The sequence below is a fragment of the Pteropus vampyrus genome, unplaced genomic scaffold, assembly GCF_000151845.1.
Source record: "Pteropus vampyrus isolate Shadow unplaced genomic scaffold, Pvam_2.0 Scaffold91, whole genome shotgun sequence".
In the NCBI taxonomy this organism is placed as follows: Eukaryota; Metazoa; Chordata; class Mammalia; order Chiroptera; family Pteropodidae; genus Pteropus; species Pteropus vampyrus.
In genome coordinates, this window is record NW_011888872.1 from 532,086 (window position 1) to 556,559 (window position 24,474).

Here is a 24,474-nt window from a genome sequence, read left to right on the forward strand (position 1 = left end):
ACTTCTGAGATGTTTGGAGAGGGGCTATCTCTGCATCGTTGCATGGGAAGTAAAAATCTGTCACTTCAGTCCGGTCGGGAGACAGACACTGGCCTCCTTCCTTGATTCTTCTGTTGTGTTTTTAGAAGGGGATGCCCATTATGGGTCAAGCACCATGCGTACTGCATGATGTTCTATTTTGTATAAACTTCATAATGCCTCCACTATGTGCCAGGAGCTTCTGGATTATCTTTTAATCTATTTGGCAACAGTTTGAGGTAGATTGCTATTATAATCACCATTTCTTGGCAGAAAAAACCAAGGCACAGAGAAATTAAGTACTTGCCACAATTTCTCAGTCAGTGAGAGCTGAAATCTGAGTCTAGGTAGTCTGACTGCAGATCCTCTTAGCCACTTTCCTATACTTCTGTGAAACAGGTATTGATATTCCTGCTTTACAGATTTGTTACCTGAAACCCAAAGGAGTCAAGCAACTTTCCCAAGGTTCCACAAGCATTAGGAGCTGTACCTACAGGCTATCTGTTCCAAAGCCTATAACACTTGCTTACCGTATACTGGTTAGATAGTGGATACACTAGTGTAAAAGACAAAATGTTTTACAAGTCTTTTTTTTTTAAAGGGAAAGAAGTCATCTCCTCCCTTTCTCCTCCCCTCATTCTCAATTTCTGCTCCCTAGAGGCAATTATTTCATTTTAAGACTTTTCTCCTATTATTTACTCCTAGTTACTATTTACTTTTCTCCTATTATTTCTAAACACATGTACACTAGACTTTTCCGTTTTAGATATGTTCTACTTACTTTCACTGAAGATGAGGATTTCATCCTTTTAGCCTGTCCCTCCTTCCTCCCTCCCCCCGCACCTATTCAGTATAGTTACAATTTTAGGCTAGTTCAGTATTCTCTACTTATATTATTAGGCCTATGTGAATACTCAGAGCTGACCCATGTTGACACTGTATATTTTTATTTAGCTTTTTGATTTCCCTGAAATATGTGTCATTTTAAAACATTTACTTGTTTATTCTCATACTCTGATAGAAATGTTAACATCTTTTCACTATGATCAAGCTTATCAGGTAAACTTTCATTTTTCTATTCTTGGCAATATTTCTCCTGAATCCCTTTGCTTCCTGTTCCAACTTAGACTGATGATTAAAGAATATTATATAGCTGTTATTCTGGGAGATTAACTGCCTGTCCATCCTATCTGTAGAACTCTGCTAATCTTTTGGACTACTTTCATGTCACAGCTTCCCTGTGAGATTTGAAGGTCAAGTGTTACAGATGGGAGAAAACAAAGCATGGGTTGGATGGGGTAGGGAAGAGAGCGAGTGTCAAAGTTACATAGATGCAAGTGGCAGAGCCTGGCTAGAACTGGGCTTTTCTGATTCTTAGCCTTGGCTCTCTGCAGGAAGCCACAGTGCCCCCTGCAGCCTGGCACAAATGAGCATTGTTGGTTCTGGCCAAGTTCACCTCAAAAGTTCCAGATTCCATGGAATGCATGGTGGCAGGGACTTGATCAACACCTCCATCTAACTTCTTTCATAAATGGGAGATATGGCTGAGCACTAGGCTTTGAATTGTACTTCCTGAGTCTGCTAGTTAATAGTTACGCAGTTTTGAGCTGCTCACATAATCTCTCTAAGCCTCAATTTCCTCACTTGTAAAGTAATAACTGCTACTTCATAGGATCATTGTAAGGATTAAGTGCCAAAATATTTTAAAAAGTATATCCTAAATGCTTAGAAAATGTTAAACACTTTTATAATTATGGTCTAGAATTTCTCAGGAGATAGTAGTACTTTTACTATTAGACCTCAGTTCCTTAGTATCCTTGAGTTCCTGAACCATGCTAGGATTTAACAGCTGTGTACAATAGAATTTTCTAAATGAGTAATTTGTGCATGTGACTCTTGGTTAATAAGATGTCATTCTTTAGTTCACCCTCCCCAGTCCACCCTTCAGGGACTGATGACATCCCTTGGCCAGCAGAGGCCAACTGACCAATACTAAAATACCATCTTTATCTCCCAATTCTTGCTCTTTGTTGATTTCTGGCTTTTATATTTTTTCAAATTATCAATTGATGCAAAGATGTTACGTTTTCTGGGTCATACTTTCCTTGGGAGAAAGGAGTTTATCTATACCTCACCTAAGCCCACATGCTTCATGTTACTGTCCTTTCTAGTACTATTTCCTGTACCAGTTTGCATTCTAGAACAGAAGGACTGAATAAAGAAGTATGATTCAAGTTTGAGATGGACTTTTGGGGACAGAACTAATGAAGTGTTTTTTACACTGTAGGTCATGACTTGAGAGGTTGTGAAATCACCTTCGTGAAATCACAACTAGCACTTAAAACAAAAAAATATCAACCTGGATCACATACACATAGTAAGGAAAGCATTGCTTTGTGAAACTTGTTTTAATTATACATGTGTATATACATATCTATTATATATACATATATTCATTTGTGTGTGTAAAATGTGCTGACTTGCAATTTAAATGTATTTACTAACATTACAGTTGAAAAAGTTTGAAAAACGTCAATGATTTTCAGTAAGTTTTGTGTGCCTCTGTATCTTAGTTCCTTTGTCAGGTCTCTCGTCTAGATAATCCTATCCAAATTAAAAAAACAAATACAAAAAAAATCAAAAAAGCAACCAAACAGTACTCATGCATTTTCCTCTTAAGCATTTTCTGGGCACCCATTACATAAAGATTCTTGGATAAAGATTACTACTCTCAAATCTACAACCTTGTCAGGGGAAACAAGAGGTAAACTGAACATCACACAAGTTAGAATAATTGAAATGTTAGAAGGTACAAGTAATAAGAAGGCAGGATGATTTCACTCTGTCAAAGTTATCATGGATGGCTTTATGCAGCCATTAGGCCCCAAATGTTAATAATCAGGTTGTAAAGGAAGGGTTTAGAAGTATGATTTTTGAGGACTAATAAGTAAAAGTTTGGCTGGATCATTTGAAAGATAGTTTTAGAACATGTGCTATAAAGGCAACAAATTCTATTTTGCACTTAATACTTTAATGCATTTGGATCCACAAAGAACCTGTTATGATGTTAATTTACTTTAAAACATTTCAGCATAGTGTGAAAATTGTGTTATATCCTAGGAGCAGTGAGTTGCCTTAATCACAAAGTCACACCCAGGGATGGTCTGCTGGCAATCCAATCAGGAAGAGCATGCTTCACAAGTGAGTACAAGAGTTCTTCTGTTATCCATAGATCAATATAGGCAGCTTTGCTAATTAGCTTAATAAATGTCAAATGTGTTTCCATTGGTGCCATGAGTGGCTTGCTAATAATCTTAATGTAGACACAAGTTCTTATTTGTGATTTCAGTACTAGTATTCAAGATACTAGTAGACTGGCTAAAAACAAGTCACTGTTCCAATTCAAGACTGTAACAAGCTCTGTAACTTGTACTTGTGTAGGCAGTACCAAAGGCATGATTGCTGAATGTACCTCTGTGAGCCTAATATTAGAAGACAACTCTAGTCACCTGATGTTGACTCCATAGGTGACAGAATTTTGCACTCAATACTAGAGGCAGATGCTATTGTACTACTGCTTGTTAATAAATGTTTAGTAAGTGATTCTTGTGAGGTAAATTGAGTGTAAGTTTTACTTTCATATTAAGCAGGTAGTGGATACTGTTATCTGCCAAAAATAGTCTGAATGGTAAATGACCAACTTGGCTGTCAATTTGAACAATAAGATGTCTGGTACATTTAAGTTACTCCAGAATAATATCAATCACCAACACCTATTTATCAAAGCAAGTTTATTTGATTACTTATTCCAGACAAATAATGAGGCTCATGTGTACAACTAAGAAATAAGACAATGCAAATAAAGGGCAGGAAAAATGAATATGAACTATACAAACAGCTACCTAGAAAGGAAAAGCAGCTGTATTCATTTTATATAACACTGTGGAGTGATGTAGCACCATTTACCTCAAAGATATCCTAAGTACTTTATAAGGTAATTACGTGGGTCTTTGCTAAAATGTAGCAACAGCTTAAAATTATAGTAAGTCTGATGATAATCTTCTGTTTAACTAACTTCAAATATAAAATATCAAAAATTATTTCAGAAAAAAAACAGGGAATTTGGGAAGGATCTGACCTTGTATAATTCTTTTTAAAAATCCATAGTTACCGTTATTGAGACTGATTTTCTTCCATCATCTGCACTACTTATCACTATCATCATGACCTAAATTCTAAGCTTTGGAAGATTTAATAGGTAGTTAATCATTGAAAGACACATACAGTTTTATTTATAAAAAATATTTTTTAAACTAAAGTTCTATTTATTGGTCTGTTCAGTCTGTTCTGGTCTGAACATGGAGGAACAAGAGAACTTTAATGCTGCTGAAAACAAAGCATTAGGATGTTTAATGATTAATTCTACTTTTTATCATTGCTAATGGGCATTCTGAGCTATTCTAATCAATCTGAGGTTGAAATTTATTAAACTGAAGTTTGACCCTGTTGACGATTCTAAACATGAGGATATTTATAAATCCAATGGTAAGCGTTTTTCTAAATACTGATGAAGTTTCATCTGAAATATATAAAGAAACTTAGAAATTTGGTGTTCCAGCATCCTCCATCAGCCCACTTTACTAATTAAGAGCCACAGTTAATTTTCAGAAATATACCACAGAAAAATCTTATGCCCAAATATCTGGGATTATTCAATTCTGGACCCCTCCTTTTTCTAGGGTCATGGACCATTTTGAGAAGATGAGGAAAGCTATGAAATCCCCTCAGTAAAATGTTTATTAATCACTACTTATATATATTTGCAAAGGATTTCCTAGGGTCCATGATACCCAAGTTAGGAATTCAGATTTCAAAGCTGTGAAACAGTGGAAAATAAGTTTAGCCCATTTCAACATTGCCCATCTTCACTTCATTGCTGCTATGGTAAACATTTTAATAATGTTACTAAATCACTGCCTTAAGACAAAGTTGTTCTTATTGTTAGCACCAATATAGTCTCTTAAAATTCATTCTCCTGCCCCAATTTTACAAGGTTTTAAGCCATGTACCCTGTCTTTCAAATTGTCCCTAAGGTTAAACTAGCAGATAATTGTTTTCCTTTGATAACATACTATTTTTCAGAGCCAGTCACTAAAAAGTGAGCAGATTAAAATTTAATTCCCTTGTGAAAATGAATATGTATCTACATAATGAAGAATATGTTATCTGACTTTATAAAAATATATTTCTAGGTATAGTTTTCACACCTAAAATCAAATGTCTCTACTTAGTGTTCTGAACATACATGCAACCCAGACCATACTTTCCCTTTTATTTACTTGGAACCAGCACAGTGGGGAGCTCCTACAATGGTAACAGAATGTACTGAGCATTTTACCTACTGTTCAGATAGAAAACACTTCATTTCTGACCAAACCCACCATCTTAATAGGTTACCAAATAGGTTGAAAAATGCTATCTATCTCTGAGGAGTCTAACATGAACCACTGGCTGTCTTAACCTCATGCTGAATAGACCCTTAAAACAAGAAAAATGATTATACTATAGGACAAAGGTCAGGCCTATTGTTTTCTTATTAAAGAAAAACTCCTCTAGTCACCCCAAAGATTGTTTATATAATAGGGTAAAGATATATATAGATATATATATATATATATATATATATATATATATATATATATATATATATATATATATATATATATTTCTTAAAGAGACTCTGAAGACTGATAATAGAAGGGGATAATATCTAGATATTAAATACAGAAATGTAAACACATCATACATATGAAATTTAATAAAATCCCTTACTAAAGAAATTTTCAAAGTCTGAAGTCAGATGACAGTTATTCAGTCCTTTCATAATCATTCTTCTTTGCTCGAATAGAATATTTGTAGAACAAATGTCAAAATATCTGAATAAAGGAAAAGGGTTAGCTAAGAGAACAGCTTTGCCAAGAAAGCTACAACTTGGGGAGATTTCATCCTTGTCTTCTGATATGTAAAAAGTGAATAATGGAACAAACATTACCTTTTCCTTGCTCTTCTTCTAAGTAGTTTTCCTTTGTACCTTTTCCTTGCTCTTCTTCTAAGTAGTTTTCCTTTGTACAAGTTAGACACTAGACTTTTCATTTCAGAGACCTGGGGGTCATAGAACAGGAGTGGGAGGAGAAGGATACTGCTCCCTGACAATCAAAACTCAAGAATTTCAAATCAATGGTACAGGGCTCAGAAGAGAAAATAGACTGCTATTACCCCATTGGCTAAAAGGTGTTCCATGAGTCCTATAAAACACACAACCAAGTGTTTTCCCTGCACTATTCAGATATGCCATTTTGTATTTTTCCTACTGGACTTACTAAATGCTCACTGAAAGCTGAAGAAGGTTATACCAGCATTTCTGGCTGTTCAGTCTATACATTTTCATTTTAAGAATAATTCAAGCATAATCCATATTTTAAAAAATTAGACTAAAGAGAGACAGTAAAGGTTTTAAAGTTTTCTCTTTGAAAAGATGGTATCTTACAGTACATACAAAAATACTCTGAAAATACATACGACTTCATTTACAAAACACTGGATCAACATATTACAAGAATTACATGGTTATGGATTTTAATAAACTGAGCATGCATTCATGAAACTTAAAAAATATTAAGAAATGCATTGAAAAAAGCAGTGTAAAAAAAGACAACTCATAGTTAAATAAAAATTACAAAGGTCCTGAGCCAATTAATGATTGGTAACAATGTCATTCAAAAATGCCTTTGTTTTAATAAAACCCACTGCTTATTTCTGCATGCCTAGTTTGTAAAGAAAATGTCTGAAGTTGTAGGGTAGGTAATGGTCAGGAATTGTCATGCCAATTTAATTTTACACCTCAAAAATACAAGTTTGCCATACTTAAAAGGTATCTTATTGTTGATGCTAGAATGAGTTGCTCTTCAGTAAAAAATACCAATCAACTAACAAGAATGGCATGAGATAGGATATGTAACAATTTCACCATTCATATACTGACTTTCAGTATCCTGGTTATATTTTGATTCTTAATAAAGATGCATTTTGAAGGCCTCCATGGGAGGCAAAATATAGAGAATTTATGGTGCCCAACTCTTATGTAATCACTGGACTAATCCTCTCTGGTAACTATGCAACATTGGACAGAAAGGCACAAAAAAATTAAAATATTCCATGTACCAATCTGGAAAAAAATAATTTAAGTCAACAGAACAGACAATACGTACATCTACACAAATGAGGAAATCAGAAAAGATACCTCACATTCATTTATCTCTGGTTTCACAAAGTGGCTTCAAAGCTAAAGTAAATGTGTTAACATTTGGAAAATTACAAGACGATTTTTTTTTTGTTTTCAACTTTTCCAGTTCTGTACAATGATTACAACATAAGACAAAAAAAAAAAAAAAGTTCAGGACTTGTTTTATCAGTGTTCAAAGAGCCAAGAACTGGTTCCCATAACAGAGAAACAAGAATCAAAAGTTAAGGCAGTGAAACCTCCAACACAAAGCCATAATATTATAGATGACAATTTGATAGCAGGTAATCCTCAGAGAAGTGTATGTAGCAATCAATGAGAGAATGCTACAGCATCTGCAGGTCAAAGTGTGAGAGTTCAAAAACCACTTCAAGGTTGTTAAGCCAATGACTGTAACTTTCACCTTATTTTATGTACGACAGCCACTTCTATTTTTAAAAAAGTGGCTGCATCTGTGTCACTAAATGATTGCATATTCACTTAAGTAAGGAGGCACTGCTTTTACCGATTAAGGGTCAGTCGAATGGAATTTTTGATGACACGGATGTTATTCGCTGGAACTGGGGATGATGCATCTGGTAGTTCTTTACTGGGTAGTCTCTATTAGAAAAAAATAGAAACAAAGAAGGAAAAGCAAATAAGGCTCAACTAGTAAGCGAGTCATAAAATTGAGTTTTTCTCCAAATCCTTGATGCTCCTACACACTTCAAGCTCATGTTGAATATTTTCTCTCAATGTTCACAGGCATTTCTTGTTTGGGGACTTTTTTTTTTTTAATTTAGGTGAAAAACAGAGTGATAAGGGTAGAAGTGTGAGTGTATGTATAGGAAAGAGGACTCTGTTAAATCAGTTGCCAGTTCTGGACTGAGAAAAGCATAAAGAGAGTCTTCCTCAAAGTCAGGCAATATTAAAGAGAAATAGGCAGAGCCTGGTCACTAACAAGAAACTCTGAGGGGGAAAAATAAGTGTTACAGAGGACAATTTGATATGCAGTTACATCCCTCAATTCGTTTCTATAATAAATTCATGAAGAACACTGGAGATACTTAAGTGTTCAGAAAAACTGACTTTGTAGTCAGGCTAGGTAACGTCGGTGAGTTGAAATTCAGGGACATCTATACGAAGGCTTTTGAGGATACTAAAGATTATTATATAATGAAGGCAGAGTCTAAGAAATTGACAAAGACAGACGCCTAAAACAGAGTTGTGTGATGGAAACAGTATATTAGCTTCTAGTCATGAGATGACTGCAAGAGTTAATTCTCTCATGTTACCTTGGCTAAACAATTATCTATATCATATCCACATCCAAAATTTCAGACATGTATAAAAATAGAGAATAGGACAATGAAGACTTAGATGCTACAACCAAGACTCAGACATTAACGTTTTGCCACATTTGGTTTATGCCCTTACCCTTTATACTTGAAATATTTTAAAGCAAAACCCAGACAGGTTATTTCATGCTTTCATACTTTAATATCCATTTCAAAAGTTTTCTTATCACATGTAATTACTCATATTTTTTGTAACCCTCTCTTATGTTAAAAGGAATTTTACAAATTCTACAACTAATATAAAGTACGAGGACACATTCTACTTTGCTTTAGAATGGCTAATACATACTGGGGAACCTAGCAGGGTGACAGCTGACTGTGATGAGAAGCACTTTATTCTTTAATTGGGAGTGAAAAGCCATTTTGTACGTTGCTCAGCATAAACTCTCAAAGAAGGGCTTTCTTTGATTTACACTAGGCTGAATTTTGAGCACCTGCTTATCATCTTACCATATTATTAGTTTCAATGGTAATTCTTTGAAAATTAAATTTTTAAATTGAACTTTAGGGGCTGTTTAGCTCATGTTTTAAAGGTACTTACTATATACACTGGTTATTTGGTTCCTTCAAAATATTAATAAGTATGGTTCCTAACTAGCAAATCTAAAGTTTGACAGTAAGCAGTGGTGCACAAAAAAAGATATACTATCAAGTGTTGGTAAGAAATTACTGTGCTGAGCACTACACTGCTTCTTTAAAGATAAATAAAAAACCTGAGCACTACACTGCTTCTTTAAAGATAAATAAAAAACAAAAGCTGAACATAATTTGAATAAATTGTGAAGTCTTAAACTACTCCTCCGTCTTTACTTGAGGTACATACATTTAGGATCATATACTTTGCTATTTCCACTTCCAATTATACTGCTGATCTTCGAGGATAGTGACAAAATCTTATCACCCTTTTCCTTCACCCAGTGCTAGGCTCTTGTACATTAACTACAAATTTTAACCTATATATATTACCTATGAATAGGTTACCTTTTTGCGTGATGTATCAATAGTTGGAATAGGCATACATTCTCCTCCAATGGCATCCTAAAAAATAGAAGAATTATATACAAGTGAAACCTTTCTTTCCTACATGCAAACGCTTATTTCTACATGAAATAAGACATACCAAAACTTGTCAGACAGATCTAAGCTGATCCACTTTCAAATACAGTACTTTTTCTGATACATGACTCTACAAGTATTTTGAAGCACACTATTAATATATTTACCACTGATTTTCTTTTTCTGTTTTCAGCAGCACGCGATTCCTTAAACTTTGATTCAAGTCGAATAAACTAAAATATAAACATTAAAATGATTGCTATTATTACCTATAAAAAGCATACAAAACCGATATAAACTGAGGAACTAGTGATTAGGCTAGTATCAAAACTACCTATAAACATGGGTTGATTATAGAAGAGAATTTAAATTAGATTGAATTCAACTGCCACGCTTAATTTCTACAGTTTGAGTGATCTTTCAATTTAGTTTATAACAAATAGTTTTACCACCCCCTACTGGAGGCAAAGGATCTGAACAGTGTAACACAATAAATATTTAGTTCCCAATAATGACTTCTGTGTAAGTCAAGGAGAAACTTAAACCAATCATTCAAGTTTTCAGACTTATTAGTAATTGGAATTTAGGATGAACAATCAGTGTTGTTCCTTTAAGGTTAGGGTAAAAAATCTAGAACACTAAGATAGCTATGGAGAACTGTGAGTTTCTTTAGTACTCTTTTAACTTCTAAAAAATCAAAGATCTACTACTGAATCACCACTAAAGTTGTAACTTTACCTTTTCTATGTCTTTCAATCTCTTTGAAGACCCATCTATGGATGGGGAATGGGATCTCTTGGACATAACATTCTTAGTTATATTTGACATCCCATTTAGATGTGGTTGTCCCTGGGCAGGGTTGTGGGGTGTTGTGATCCTAGGAATAACATTTCGTCCTACTACAGTAGGAATGGTGCACACAGCTGGGGGTGATACAGCTTTTACCACAGAGTCAACTTCTGAAAAGGAAAAAAGATTTTAGTGATTAAATATATATGTAGTAGAATCATTACTTACAGAAGTTTAGGTACTTACTTGCACCAATGACTGGAATAGATAGTCCTTGAGCTGGCAGGACACTCAGTGGCTTTTCCACAATTACAGCAGCAAGCTCAGCATTATTCCTGTTAAAAGTGTTAAATTATCATCATTAAATGATTTAAACATTACTTATTTAAGACACTTATTTTAACATTTAGGATTATTTCTTTCAAGTATTACTACTTTAATATTTCACTGAAAGAAAAGGGGAGAAAAAGGCAGAGGATTCAGTGAGAATTAAGAGAAAAAAATCAAACAGAAAATGTCCACTGCCGTGAACTACTCTATTCCCACATATCCATAATAAACCTTAGGCCAAGCCCCACAGGAATACCACGAACTGTCCAGTGTTTCTGCACAAACTATCTACTGGTAAAATAAAATTATTTAACAATTAAAAAAAGGTATTTAACAAAAATATAGAAAAGTTTATGTTATCCTCAAATAAAATGAAGGCTGATAGGGCAATTTTGAAATACAGACCTTTCTGTTTCTCCTGAAGGCGGAACATCAGGCTTGGAAGGTTTGTTTGTAGACCCTGGGGAATTAAAAGGTGTTCCGTTATCAGTGTCTCTGGAGCTATCCAAACAACTGCCATCCAGAGATGATCTTTTGGACTGCGGTCCACTTGAACTTCGATTGACATCAGAAAGACTTTGCTGAAAGAAGGGAAAGCTTTTAGGATTTCAAAAAGCAAGTGAGAATAATGACCGTTTTAATTTCTAAACTACATATAAAACAAATTATTTTGTGATTACTGATGGTGATATTTTGGTCCTAGACTGAATTGTCTGTACCGCCCCTCTTCTCAATAGGTTTGGGAGCTGTAAGAATGCAAATGTTTCCAGGAACCATATTAGAGAGTAAGATTACAGACTCACCTTTTTCTTCTTTTGAAGAATCTCTGCTGGAAGATAGTGATGAAGTTGTTTTTTTTTAACATGAGTTGCTTCAATTTTCATTCCCTCCTTTAGCATGTTTATATTGTTTGCCTGCCTGTACACTGTAACGATGTCAATATGTTAAATGGAAACATCTTTCTGAACCAAGGGTTCCATTTTCTTTTCTGAAATGCATACTCCCCATCACCACACAAACACAATCATACACCCTTCTTACAGATTAATATTTCTAAAACATCTTCACCAGGTCACGATCCTATTCAAGCACCAACTAGTTTTCTATGTCCAACTTCTAAGAGTTTCCCATAACCACATCATTGACAAAATAAATGTATGCAAAAGGTTTTATTCCAAATCTTGTTTTCTGCTATTTTTCCCAAAAGGCAGTCTCTTCTCATAATTACTCGCCCAAGTTTAAGTTAATCTTACACTAAATACCCAAGATTCAAGTTCTCCCTCTCCATGAAGCTGCCTTTACTACACCAATCGTAGAATGTCAGATGTTGCAAACCATCTAAAAGTACATCCTTATTGTACAGGTGGGGAAACGAGGCTCAACAGCCTTAAACACCTGTGCTAGGATCAGAATATACGCAGCCCTAGATTCCCATCCCAGTGCTTTTCATATCTTATTAGAAAATCAGTTTCATTTACTGATTTAATATTTAATTAATGTATGTTAACTGTGAATACTCAATTAGATTATAAGCTTATTGAAGACAGGATGGGAGGCTTCTATTGCACAGTAAGTACTATGAAATGTGGTAAATTATTTAATCTCTTGAGGCCTCAGTATCTATCTGGAGAATATTTTATAAATATATAATAAAGTTTCTCAACCTCTTCCTTTTTGAAAAATGAGCCCAAATTAGAATGGAAAAATTTATGTTTTCATTCCAGAGTGCTTATAAAAGAATTGCCGGGAGTGCTTGTTCAATTTGCAGATTCTCTGGCTCCACTCCTAGAGTGTGATTCAGTAGTTCTAAAGTGATGCACGGGAATCTGCACTTTCATAATAAATGTGAGGGCTAGTTCAAAAGAATTTAATGTGTTGACTGATATTTATTTCATGCAAAAAATAAAAATCAAGTCATCTTTATGACTGTGATTACAAACCCTGGCTGTGCACATTAAGAATCACCTGTAGGGTTTCTTCAGTATTCCTTTTGTTTTAGAACAGATAACACATTCACATGGTATAAAATTTAAAGAGTTCAAGAGTATTCAGTAAAGTCTCTTTGCCCCTGGCCCCTAGACATACCTGGTTTCTTGACTTTGAAGCAACCAGTTCTGCCAGTTTCTTTAAAAACTATATATCCTTCCAGAAATATTCTATTTATAAGCAAACATGCACATGTTCTTTCTTATTTATATAAATGGTAACACACTATACACACTGTTCTGCAATTTTCCCCCCTACTTCATGTCATGCAAATTGTTTCATCATGCCTTTATTTAATAACGGCACAGATTTTCATAATATGGATGTACTGTGTTCATTTAACCAATTGTAGAACCTGATAACTGCATTACAACCAAGGGTGACAACCATAGCTCTATGATGACAAAGTCTTACCTGTATCAGTAAATGATTGTATATCATACGTCAAGTCTATGTTAACACTTTCTGCATTTTCTACTCTTCGAAAAATTATTCCAAGGAACCACATTGATACATAATTGTTGCTATAAAATAAAATTTAAGAATTTCTATTAATTTTTTACAATTTTACTGATACTATTTAGTTGTTAAAACTTGGTCTCTATGGAAACATAAATAAAAATTTCAGTGTTTTGCCAAATTCTTAAAACTGACACCAAGAACACTGGTAAGTTATACTGTGTATAAAGAGGATTAAATGGCTTCGAAAATGACTTACTAAATATATACTTAAAGGTGCTCCAAATATTGTGATTTGGGTTTTTCCTGAGGTCTCTGGGCTACCAAAACACGTACTTAGTTTTAATGCATGACTACTTGAGGTCAAAAACATAATGTACCATCCCTCATCAATGCCTGTTAAATGACAGTCTCACACATGATCTTAAAATGCATGTCAAATAACATTATTTAAGAATTGTAATATTAAAAAATAATTAACTTACTCTTTATGATGTTCCTTATTTCCTGGAAATGACTGGGGATTTACATGAGCAAGTGTAATAAATTCATTCCGTTCCAAGTTTCCAACAAGTACTCGGATTTTAGATTCTACTAATCCAACCCTAAAATAAAACAATGGACAAGATTTTTCCATATTAAATTTGGAAGCTACTTCCAAGTAAACCAGTGTATCAGCTATGATACTTTACATATTCATTTAAAAGTTCAGTCTGAATATATTAGTAACTCTTTAAAATAACATTCAAGTAAATGACAAGTTAGTGAATTTCTGTTTTCTCCATCTTTTTAAAAAAGAATTGATCTATTTAATGCATTCTTGATCCAAAATTCTCTGCCTGTTTGTTCATGATTGAGCATGAACAAAAACTGTTGGTTAATCTGGTTCAAAATCTTTTTGCATTTTCAAAATAAAAATATTTTTGCACTTTCAAATTTTGTCTAAACCTTAAGGCTAAGATATGCTTAAATAATGTGATCCAAAGGCCAATAATTGGCACTTAATTAATAAAATACACTGTTTTTCACAAAATTGATATTAGCTATGGCATTTAAAAAGTAATTCACTAAAAGCAGATGAGATGCTACTAAAATATAGAAAGTTTCATCAGATTTCTGCAACTTTTCAACTTCACTTAAGAAATGTGACTGCTGTCAGTTATGATAACTTACTGATTTTATTAGAAAGAATAACTACAAGAACATTTTTACATTTTTTAAACACTTGAAAAAGCATACACATTATAACTGCATGCTTCAACAGCAGATATACAAACACTGAGTTATTCGAATAACTCAGTGTTGTCTAAATAAGAGGCTGGCCAACAGACTCTGTAAAGGGCCAAATAATAAATATTTTAGGCTTTGTAAACCACACCATTTCTGTTGCAACTGTTCAAATTCTGCCTTGTAGTTGGAAAACAGCTGTAGACAATACATAAATCAGTGAGTATGGCTATGTTCAAATAAAACTTATAAAAACAGGCAGGAGACTGGATTTGGCCTAGACCATAGTTTCCTGACCCCTGGTCTAGATAGATGAAATACTGTTGCAGTGAAAGGTTTCTTTCAGGGTCCCTTTAATTATCAATGAAATAAGCATTAAATTCTTGAAGCAAAAATAAGACAAGATGGTTCTGTTTTCCTTTTCCAGAAGTCAGACCTGAGGAAAGGGCAACCATCTCTGGTGGCCTAAAAGCTTCTGCCTGATGGAGTTAGGGATGTCAGTACATTAGAGGCAGAAGAAATAAATTTAGATGCACTAGAAAGAATGCACCACTCCTAGACCAAAAGTTCTCTTCTCTGTTGGCAGAAGCTTAAAATTCTAAAACCTTTCATACCACCATCCCCTAAAAGAATGGATAAAATGTCTTTTCCTTCAAGTTTGATGGGAAAAACATGATGGCAAGGATGGAAAACTCAGTAAGAGGCAAGGTATCAGAATAATTTAAATTGACTCTAAGAAATGACGAAAGGCAAAGATCTTGTACATATATCCTTATCTTGTGTGAATTCTGATTGTGTGAATTCTGAAACCATTAATATGATGGCATTTCTAAAACACTGATGCTCCATGGTCATGTGCAACAGTCACCAATAAGACTTAATAAAAAATGGAGAATGTTTTATAAATGGTAAAGCAACATATAAACATGTTATCACCACACAGTAGGTAGAGAACTTGAAATATAAGTCTTACCACTCTAGATGGTTTTCTTCTGTTGATGCGCTGGCAGTCAATACTATATAATGTCTATGAAGAATTTTCAGCAATAATCAGAAAAAAAAAAAAGCCAGAAACATTGTTAGTGTCTGCTTTTTCATCATTGCTTTTTCTTTCTCCCTCCTAGTGAACAAAAAAGCTAATACAGGCACACAGTTTATGAAAATTAAAACATGCTCTGATTTTCACAAAATTAATTCCAGACCCTGCAATTAAAAACAATTCACTAAAAGCAAAAAACCAAAAACCACTAACAGGGGGTTAGGTACTACTAGAATACAGAAACTCTCATCGCTTAGGATTTCTGCTAGAAATCTTAGGATTTCTCACTTGAAATATAAGTGACAGCTGTCACCTATTATAATAAACTTTGTAAGTTTAACATTCTCCTTCTTTAAACACACATACACACACACACACAAAATGCAAAATTTCAAATACCTGTACTTTTGAAAAAAATTTGGTGGCTCAAGTAGTTTTGACCAGTCTGATTTCCCTTGAAGAATTTCACCTGTGACTGCAAGACCTAATTAAAAAGAAGGGAATGATTTTCAACACTGACCATAGTATTATCAGCCCCTATTTCACCCTACACCCAAACCACTAATCCCACCAAATTCTTGAGTAAAAAATATATATTTACTATGTTCTTTTTCAGAACACAAAAATCAATTTCAACCAGATTGGGCTGGCTCCATTTCTGGCCTTAATATTATCATATATTTTGGAAAACCATTTACTGAAAAAATACACATTTGAAAGAATTTTAGGAAATAATAGGCATAACTGCAATATTGCAGAGAATAAAATTGCTGTCAACCAAAAACTTGTGGGAATATGTAAAGGGCAATAGGACCAACAGGTTTACCTTGTTTAAATTCTTCTACCATTACTGTTCGAGTTGATGTGGACACATTATACGTAGAATTCTGTTGTGGGTAGGCAGGGGTGATTATGGGCATGAGATGATACCTATCTGATGGATTTACCTGTGAAATTAGAAGCAGAATAATAGATCTATTCTCCTATTTCAGTTGTCCTCACTTCATTTCCCCAAAAGTCTGAAGAATATGAAATATAAATTTAAAACTACATTTCCTCAATTCTAAGAAGTACATTTCCCCTTCCCACCTACGTTTATTTCTGAAGTCAAATGTGACTGATAGTCAAAGTCAAAGGAAACGCTGAAGAAGTTTATTTTCCCCTGAAAAGCTGTTAAATTGATGGTATATCTATCTTATAAACAATGGTCTTCTAGAACCAAGGAAATACAGTATCATATAGCCTCAAAAAGCATTATGTAGTACAATGATTCTCAATCCTCTTTTTGCATCTACTCAGTGGATGACTTCCTTAGATTTACTCAGAGAAATGAGCACTCACTCTACAAGCAAATTAAAATGCAAGGTGAGTGAGAGTTATGTTATCTTTGAACCATGAATCTGCTTTAAATTACACTGCAAAACATATCTTTTATATACTTCAGTATTTTATTATTAGTAACTAATTACTTGTAAGACAGTTTTTAACAATGAATTATGATATTTTGGTTGACATACCCACATCTAGTCTTACATGGGTAATTTTAACTGATGTAACATTTGGATCATGATTGGAGATACACATCATCTACACCATAAAACACAGCACAGGAAGGGACAGGACTATACACAGAAAGAAGATGAGCAGGCATAAGAGGAATTATCTTTCACTAGACTGTAATTTAGAGAATTATCCTTTACATAAAAGATTTAATAAAATTCTATAAGAAGTCACGTACCCGAGGATCCCAAACAGGCAAATTCAAATTGCTTTCTTCTGGTTGCTTCAGTAGCACAGGATTTGGCCATTCCCTAACAAGAATAAAACAAATTAACTGACATAGGACCTCACTTCAAGAACTGTTAAAATTATTACTTTGTTCCAACTTTCATACAGCAAATGTTTTAGTTATTTCGTATTGAAAAAAAAAAAAAGAAATGGGAAAGGGAAGGAAGTATACAAAGGAAAAAGTTGCTGTTTTAAAGCAGTATTCTCTGAAAGGGCAAATACTGCTTTGCCCATTAGCTGTAACTAATTTAAATCTGAATTTTTCCTTCCTTTCTCATTTGCTTTCATGGATTTAACTGAATTTAATAACAGCAACAGCTATTATTTACTTAAAATACTAACAAATCCATGTAGTAGCTATGATTATCTCCATTTTACATAGGAGGCAGATCTTAACCTCTATATAGGGAGTAGTTGGCAGAACCAAATCTATTGCAACTTCTCTCAAGCTGAAGGAGCACATTTACAGGTTACCCCTAGAAGAATGTGCCATCTAATGTTCCCTCATTGCCCCAATTTTGATATTTTTAAATTTTAACTTAAAAAAGGAATGTAGGACAACAAACAGAAAAAGTCTATGCATAGCTCTTAAATTTCCAAGCAAATTTACATATAGGTGGAGGTTAGTAAATAGTGAAAGTATGCATATAAATACTTACCACTTGGAAAAAACTAAAAAGAACTTATGAACTAAAGTAGAAGCTGCTGCATTTGGATATAACTGGCAAGTTCTTGCAACCAGCATTGCCCAGGAGACACCACCAAGGAATCCCAGCATGTTGGAATATATGCCACGTCCTAGAAAATTAATACATTTGTTAATTATTGTTAGGATCTACTATCCATGTCATTCAACCACAAATACTGCCTCCTAAGATTGTTGCTTAGAACTCTTCCCTTAAAATCAATGAGCAGACCTTAATACTAGGCCCACAGAGTTCTTAGTAAATTATTAGCTGCTCTCCTTATCCCCTGCTTTGCCCTCCAATACAGACACCTCAGTTCTCTGCCTCAGTTCTGACTGCCCACCTGGGCTCTACTGATATAACATTGGAATCTCCCACCTTTCAATAGCTATGGTTGAAAGAGAAATGAAAAGAAGGAAGAAAGATATCTGGAGGGTCTATAAGTTAGAGAAGAATAAGTATTTCATTAGTAATCATATTCATGGGCATTTTAAAATCGAGTGTAAAGGTGGGGACTAACTTCAGTATTTCACATAATTTAGATACCTCTCTATAAAGTACAATACACTACTGATAATACTCATTTCTCATATGGTTTGCTTCTTATAGCAATTTATAAAAAAGCATTACCATATTTCATCAAACCCAAAATGCTCTCAATTAGACAACATAGCATGATTTTAAGTCCTATTAAGCAAGAGAAAAAAATATAGAGTATCAATTTCAGATTTTAAATGTGAAAAATATGCATCTAAGAATTAACAAAACATAGTATTTAATTTAATCTGTAAGTTAAGACAAACTGTTTATATCCCCCCCAATGAAAATTACTTTATCCCGATTATGAAAGATAACTGAGCCAAAGGATAAATTCTATTTGCTTAAGATCTTTTTAGATTCGCAGTGTCTAGTATGGTAGCCACAAGTCATATGTGGCTATTTTTTTTTATTGGGGGGGGGTAGTTTAACAGCTTTATTGAGACATCATTCACATACTATAAGATTCATCTACTTAAAGTACAAAATTCAGTCGTTTTTAGTATATTCAGAGTTGTATAACCATTACTGGAATCAATTCTGGGAACATTTTCATCACCCCAAAAAGAAACCTTTAACAGTCACACCCTTATGTTCCCCCCAAACCTCCCAGACCTAAGTGACCACTAATCAACTTTGTCTCTATAGATTTGTCTATTCTGGACATTTCACATAAATGGGGTTGTACAATTGTGGTCTTTTCTGACTGGCTTCTTTCACTCAACATAAGAAAGAGTTTCAATGTTCAAATATATTATAACGCATCAATACTTCCTTTTCATTACCAAATAACATACATTATGATATATCACTTTTTGTTTAGTGAGCAGTTTATGGACATTTGGTGGTTTCTACTTTTTGACTTATGAATAATGCTGCTATGAATATTTGTGTACAAGTTTTTGTGTGACATATCTTTTAGATGCTAATTTTAATTAAAATTAAATAAAATTTAAAAATTCAGTTCCTCAGTTGCACATTTCAAGTGCACAGTAGCCATATGGTTCCTGTACTGGACAGCAAGGATATGAAAAATTTCCATCATCACAGGAAGGTTTATTGGAGAACTCTATTTTAGACTATGTAAGATCTGGTGCCAGAAATGTAGCATTACTTAAATGTAGTTACAAATAATACAAAATATGCTGTGCAAGCTCATGAGTGGGCCTTTTATGAACCATATCCCGTACACATAACCTACTGTAGTTCCAAGTTTTATTAAAGGAGTGTTATAATGTAAAAAGAAAAGCAAGTTAAAACTATCACTGTAGGCTCTACCTTTAATAAATTTACTGAACACCTCCTATAAACTTTGTTGGTGATGGGGAGATAAAGATAAGACGATCTTGTCCATAGATCAAAGACCAGTGAGGGTTTTACACTTCAAGTTCTAACTTATTCTGACTGCCTGGCTGAAACCTAAGATGGAAAGTCAGGGGCTTTTAAGTTTTTACCCAAGAGGAGAGGAAGTAGAGTCACACATTAGAGCACCATAACCATTGTACCTGAAAAAGCAGCAGCTTCTCCAAAACTCATTGGCCCTTAATCCCCCAGTATCAGATACAGGCTCAGGAGTTTCCATGTATGCTTCTATCATTAGCAACTGAAAATTATAATTTTACAATGCAAACATAAAATAGAAGAGTTCAGATACTTACGTTTTGCCCACAATTTGACTGCTCTTAGGGTAAGTCTGAAAGTTTCTTTATTTGGCACTAAATGTAAAATTTCATCAGTAACTCTGCATCCTGAAAAAGAAAAAGCATTTATTTTTCGTTATGCAATAAAACCCAGTTAATTCAAATGCCCTTCTAACCTCAACTCTCAAATGCTAAAAATAGCAAAGATAAAATGTGATGGTATATTTCCTCTATGTATTTGAAATTTAGCACTAATATGAGAAATTTTGCTTAAAGAATTCAAAGGCACCAGTAATGCAATCCAGTATTAAAATAAACAGTGGGTCTGCCTATCTTGCTTTCTTCCATATCTGACTTACTGTTAATCAGATGCCCCCAAGTTATAAAAGTGTTACTGCTTTAATGCAATACCACAAATACTGTGATTTACTGTTGCACCCTGGAAGTACAGCAAAACACAATGATTCAGTTAAACAAAAGATACTACAAACCAATAGTTCTCAAAGTGTGGTCTGTGGACCCTTGGAATCTGTTTGGTTAAACCTATTTTTATAATAATACTAAGGCTTTTCGTTTTTGTTTTTGGTTTTTTTGCCTGTTTCACTGTGTTAACATTTGCACTCATGGTGCAAAAGCAGTAGTGAGTAAAACTGCTACTTTAGCAGTGAATCAAAGCTGTGGCAACAAACTGTTCTAAGTAGACAATATCTATTTTACCACCACACATTCAGTTAGAAAACAGGAAATGAATATGTGTGGATGTCTGGACATGTTTGAGGTAAGAATATGCTTTTTTTTTTCAAGGAATACCAGTTTTACTTGAAAGAATGATTGACAAACTATGGTTATTCATACTTGAGTGTTTAGCAGCCATTTCCTAAAAAACAGAACAAAGTGAGCTCTCACTTCAAGGAAAACAAATGACAAAATTTGTTCCCAGTAATAAAATTTTAACTCTTTTCTTATTTAGGAAAAAAAATGCAGCTCGCTGCCAGCACTGATTTAATATCACATGGAGGAATGCTGTTTTCTAGGACTTGACATTTTTAAGCAATCGAGAATTACTATATTTTGTAAATAGAAATACCACTACTAAAAAGAGAATGGTATAAATAGAATGTCATTTGTTTCCAGAAACTATAGATTTACTACAGCGATGTGAAAATAATAATAAAAGCAAGATACTTCGTGAAAGACTTTGGGAGTAAGGTTAGGACTGTAATCCGCAAGTTATAGTGAAATAAGTGCTGCAGCCACAAGTGCTGCTGGTGAGTATTCTCGGAGCAAATGGGAAATGGCTTAAGTAAAAATTTAGAATTTTGGACATCTTTCCAATACTTAAAGACTTTTCTGATGACATTGGTGATGATATTAATGTGATTTATTTTTGATACTATATAATGAAATGTGAGTTAACATTTAAAAGATCCAAATAACTCTGTAAACCAGTATCTTCCAAGTGACCAAGGCATGATAGTAAGGAATCATGCATGGATAAAAAAGCCATTTAAAGAATAAGACAGACCAATGGAGCTTAATGTAATAGAGTACAAAAAAGTAATTGATATGGTTTTAGATTAGATTTTCTAACTTTAAAAAAGTCACTTTTACTTAGGAACAAAAAGGAACGAACTACTGATACATGCCACAAGCGTGGATGAACGTCACAAACATTACGCTAAGTTTGTGAAAGAAGCCAGGTAAAAAGACCACATACTGTATGATCTCATTTATATGATGTCCAGAAAAGGCAAATCTATAGACACAGAAAGTAGATTAGTGGTTGCCTGGGGCTGAGAGGTTAGAAAGGGGAATAACTGCAAATGGCTATGAGGGATCTTTTGAGGATGATGAAATGTTCTAAAATTGAATTGTGCACAATTCTCGATATACTAAAGACTTCTGAACTGTACACCTAAAAAACAATGAATTTTACAGTATATAATTATAACTCAGTAAAAATGGGGAAAAAAGAAATTGTCACTAGTTAAGTTTTAGTGTAGTATTGAAAGAATATACACAATTATCTGAAAAGGCTATTAAAATACTCCTCCCTTTTCCAATTACATATCTTTAAGAGGGCAGATTCTCTTTCTATGCTTCAATCGAAACAAAATACTATAAAAAATTGACTGTAAAAGCAGATATGAAAATTTAGCTGTCTTCTATTACGTTAAAAATTAAAGAGTTGCAAAAATGCAAAAAAAACTTTCTCATACAAAATTTATATTCATTTATAATGGGTTTACTAGTATTTTAAAATAAATTAAAGTTAATAAATATTTAAAAATTTGTTTTTATTTCTAATATGGGAAATACTGATATAACTCACATAAACAGAAGATCTTTGGGGTCCTCAATACATTTTTAGCATGTAAAAGAGTCCTGAACCAAGAAGTTTGAGAACCACTACTACAAACAAAAACAATATTCAAATAAAAATTTTTTCAAATGTTTATAAATGTATTCAGATTATCTATATAAAGAAATTCACATCATTATTTTTAACTGAGTCTAATCCCTTAAAAAAGTCCATTAATAGTACTGCAAAAAGATCTCTATTAGTCAAATTGTTTTCAAGCAGGTATCTAAGATTTCTTTTTAGAAGCTTACCATTTAGGCTGCGAATACACCTTATATCAAGGCTTCTCAGTCGCGAGTCGTCTCTTAGATCTAAATTATCTGATATGGTTTGTATTGCCAGTCTTGCAAAGACTAGATCAATCTTTGGAAAGATGCAAAAAAAAAAAAGAGAAAATATTACTTTTTCTCTTGCTAGACCATTCTCCCCACTCCCTACCTCAAAAATGTAAAAGTTGTAATTATTAGTTTTAGAAGTTCTACCAAAACTTCAAAAGGCCTATGCACGCAATTTCACATGGGAAAATCACCAACAAGTTCTGTGCGGGGAATTAAATTTTCAAATTAAGGGAAAGCATTTTAATTTTAGAATATATGCCAAGCCTTATAAAAAAAAAATCAAAACCTTATCAGTGAATTTCTAGATAAATACGGCAGATCCAAAACACATTTACATTACCTGCAAATTTTTGTTTTGTTTTTTATTTTGTTTTTAAAGGCATAACCCACTAGGACAAGAAAAATAGGAGATAACAGCAAGAACTATGAAAGCTGGAAAGTAGATGGGCAAGTGGTAACAGACTCAGCAAATCTAAGAAAGCAAAGATAAAAATATTGTATCCAGGAAATAAGGACAGGAGAGTGTAAGTAAATGTATAAATAAATATAAAGGAAACTTTAGAGAATAAAAATTATTCTTAGAAATTAAAAATGTAACAAATAGAAAACAACATAAAGTTTGGAAGATGAAAAAACCACAAAAAGCTGAATAAAAATATGAAGATGTGATTAATATGTGGGAGGGAAAAGATTTTTAAAAAATTAAAGGAGTCCTGGAGGTCCAACATACAAATGTTAGGAGCTCCTGAAAGGAGAAGACAAAGGCAAGAAATTCAATAGAAGTAAATACAATTTCCAAGAACGGAGGGACAGGAGTTTTCAAGTTGAAGACTATTCAATGCCTAGCATATCTAGCTGAAAAGACACATACTAAAGTGTATTATCATGAATTTTACAACTGTGAAGACTTAGGGGAAAAAATCATAGGAGCGTTCAAACAGACAAAAGAGATCACATACAAAGGATAAGGAATCGAAATGGCACCATACTTCTCAACATAGCACAAAAGCTAGAAGACAATGAGAAAGGACTTTAAAAATTCTAAGAAACATTATTTTCCATCTAGAACTCTATATTAGTACAGTCAAACTACCAATTTGGTGTGAGAACAGAACAATGACATTTTTAAACATGCAATATCTCAGGAAGCTAGTGAATAAGTGCCACTAAAATGAGAGTCAAGAAAGAAAACTCTAGAGAAAAACAAAAGAAAATCTCAGGATGAGAGTAAAAAAAGATGTCAGGATGACATCTATATATCAGTCATGGATTGGAACAGGTGAAGAGACTTACTGAAATATTTTTTCAAGACGATAATTACAGAACACCTGAGAAATCTAAATCTAGAGGCAATTTAGATAACTAGGAGAGGCTGAATTTGAATTAATCTTAAGCATAAAGCCCATGCAAACAAAGTGCAAAACATTAACTACCAAGAAAACAAAATGCCACACAGCAAAGAATGGTAATCTAGTACACTTTGTGCTCAGTTTTGAACATTACTTATAAGATAATAATAATGTAAACACTGAATATTGCTCCGACCAAAATTATAATAAAATGATATAATTATGTTAGGAGA

At 33.6% G+C, this 24,474-nt stretch overlaps 1 protein-coding gene and 1 long non-coding RNA gene across 2 annotated transcripts in view; both read right to left on the reverse strand.

Moving 5' to 3' along the window:
- Positions 1 to 5,813: 5,813 nt before the first annotated feature.
- PAPOLG (poly(A) polymerase gamma) overlaps positions 5,814 to 24,474 on the reverse strand; it is a 28,727-nt gene continuing 10,066 nt past the window's right edge. The window contains exons 7-23 of the mRNA XM_011363922.2: positions 22,806 to 22,917; positions 20,211 to 20,300; positions 17,989 to 18,127; positions 17,280 to 17,352; positions 16,368 to 16,488; positions 15,941 to 16,025; positions 15,476 to 15,529; positions 13,761 to 13,880; positions 13,231 to 13,340; positions 11,634 to 11,755; positions 11,236 to 11,411; positions 10,747 to 10,835; positions 10,450 to 10,670; positions 9,879 to 9,944; positions 9,637 to 9,693; positions 7,824 to 7,918; positions 5,814 to 6,180 (exon numbers count right to left, since the gene is read on the reverse strand). Of these exons, the coding sequence (XP_011362224.1) occupies positions 6,168 to 6,180; positions 7,824 to 7,918; positions 9,637 to 9,693; positions 9,879 to 9,944; positions 10,450 to 10,670; positions 10,747 to 10,835; positions 11,236 to 11,411; positions 11,634 to 11,755; positions 13,231 to 13,340; positions 13,761 to 13,880; positions 15,476 to 15,529; positions 15,941 to 16,025; positions 16,368 to 16,488; positions 17,280 to 17,352; positions 17,989 to 18,127; positions 20,211 to 20,300; positions 22,806 to 22,917 (1,743 nt within the window). The 3' untranslated portion in view covers positions 5,814 to 6,167. The remainder of the gene's footprint in view (positions 6,181 to 7,823; positions 7,919 to 9,636; positions 9,694 to 9,878; positions 9,945 to 10,449; positions 10,671 to 10,746; positions 10,836 to 11,235; positions 11,412 to 11,633; positions 11,756 to 13,230; positions 13,341 to 13,760; positions 13,881 to 15,475; positions 15,530 to 15,940; positions 16,026 to 16,367; positions 16,489 to 17,279; positions 17,353 to 17,988; positions 18,128 to 20,210; positions 20,301 to 22,805; positions 22,918 to 24,474) is intronic.
- On the reverse strand, positions 8,004 to 9,622 carry LOC111742307. The gene is made up of 2 exons (XR_002781268.1): positions 9,408 to 9,622; positions 8,004 to 9,368 (listed from the first exon to the last, which is right to left on the reverse strand). It is a non-coding gene; the product is annotated as an uncharacterized LOC111742307 (long non-coding RNA).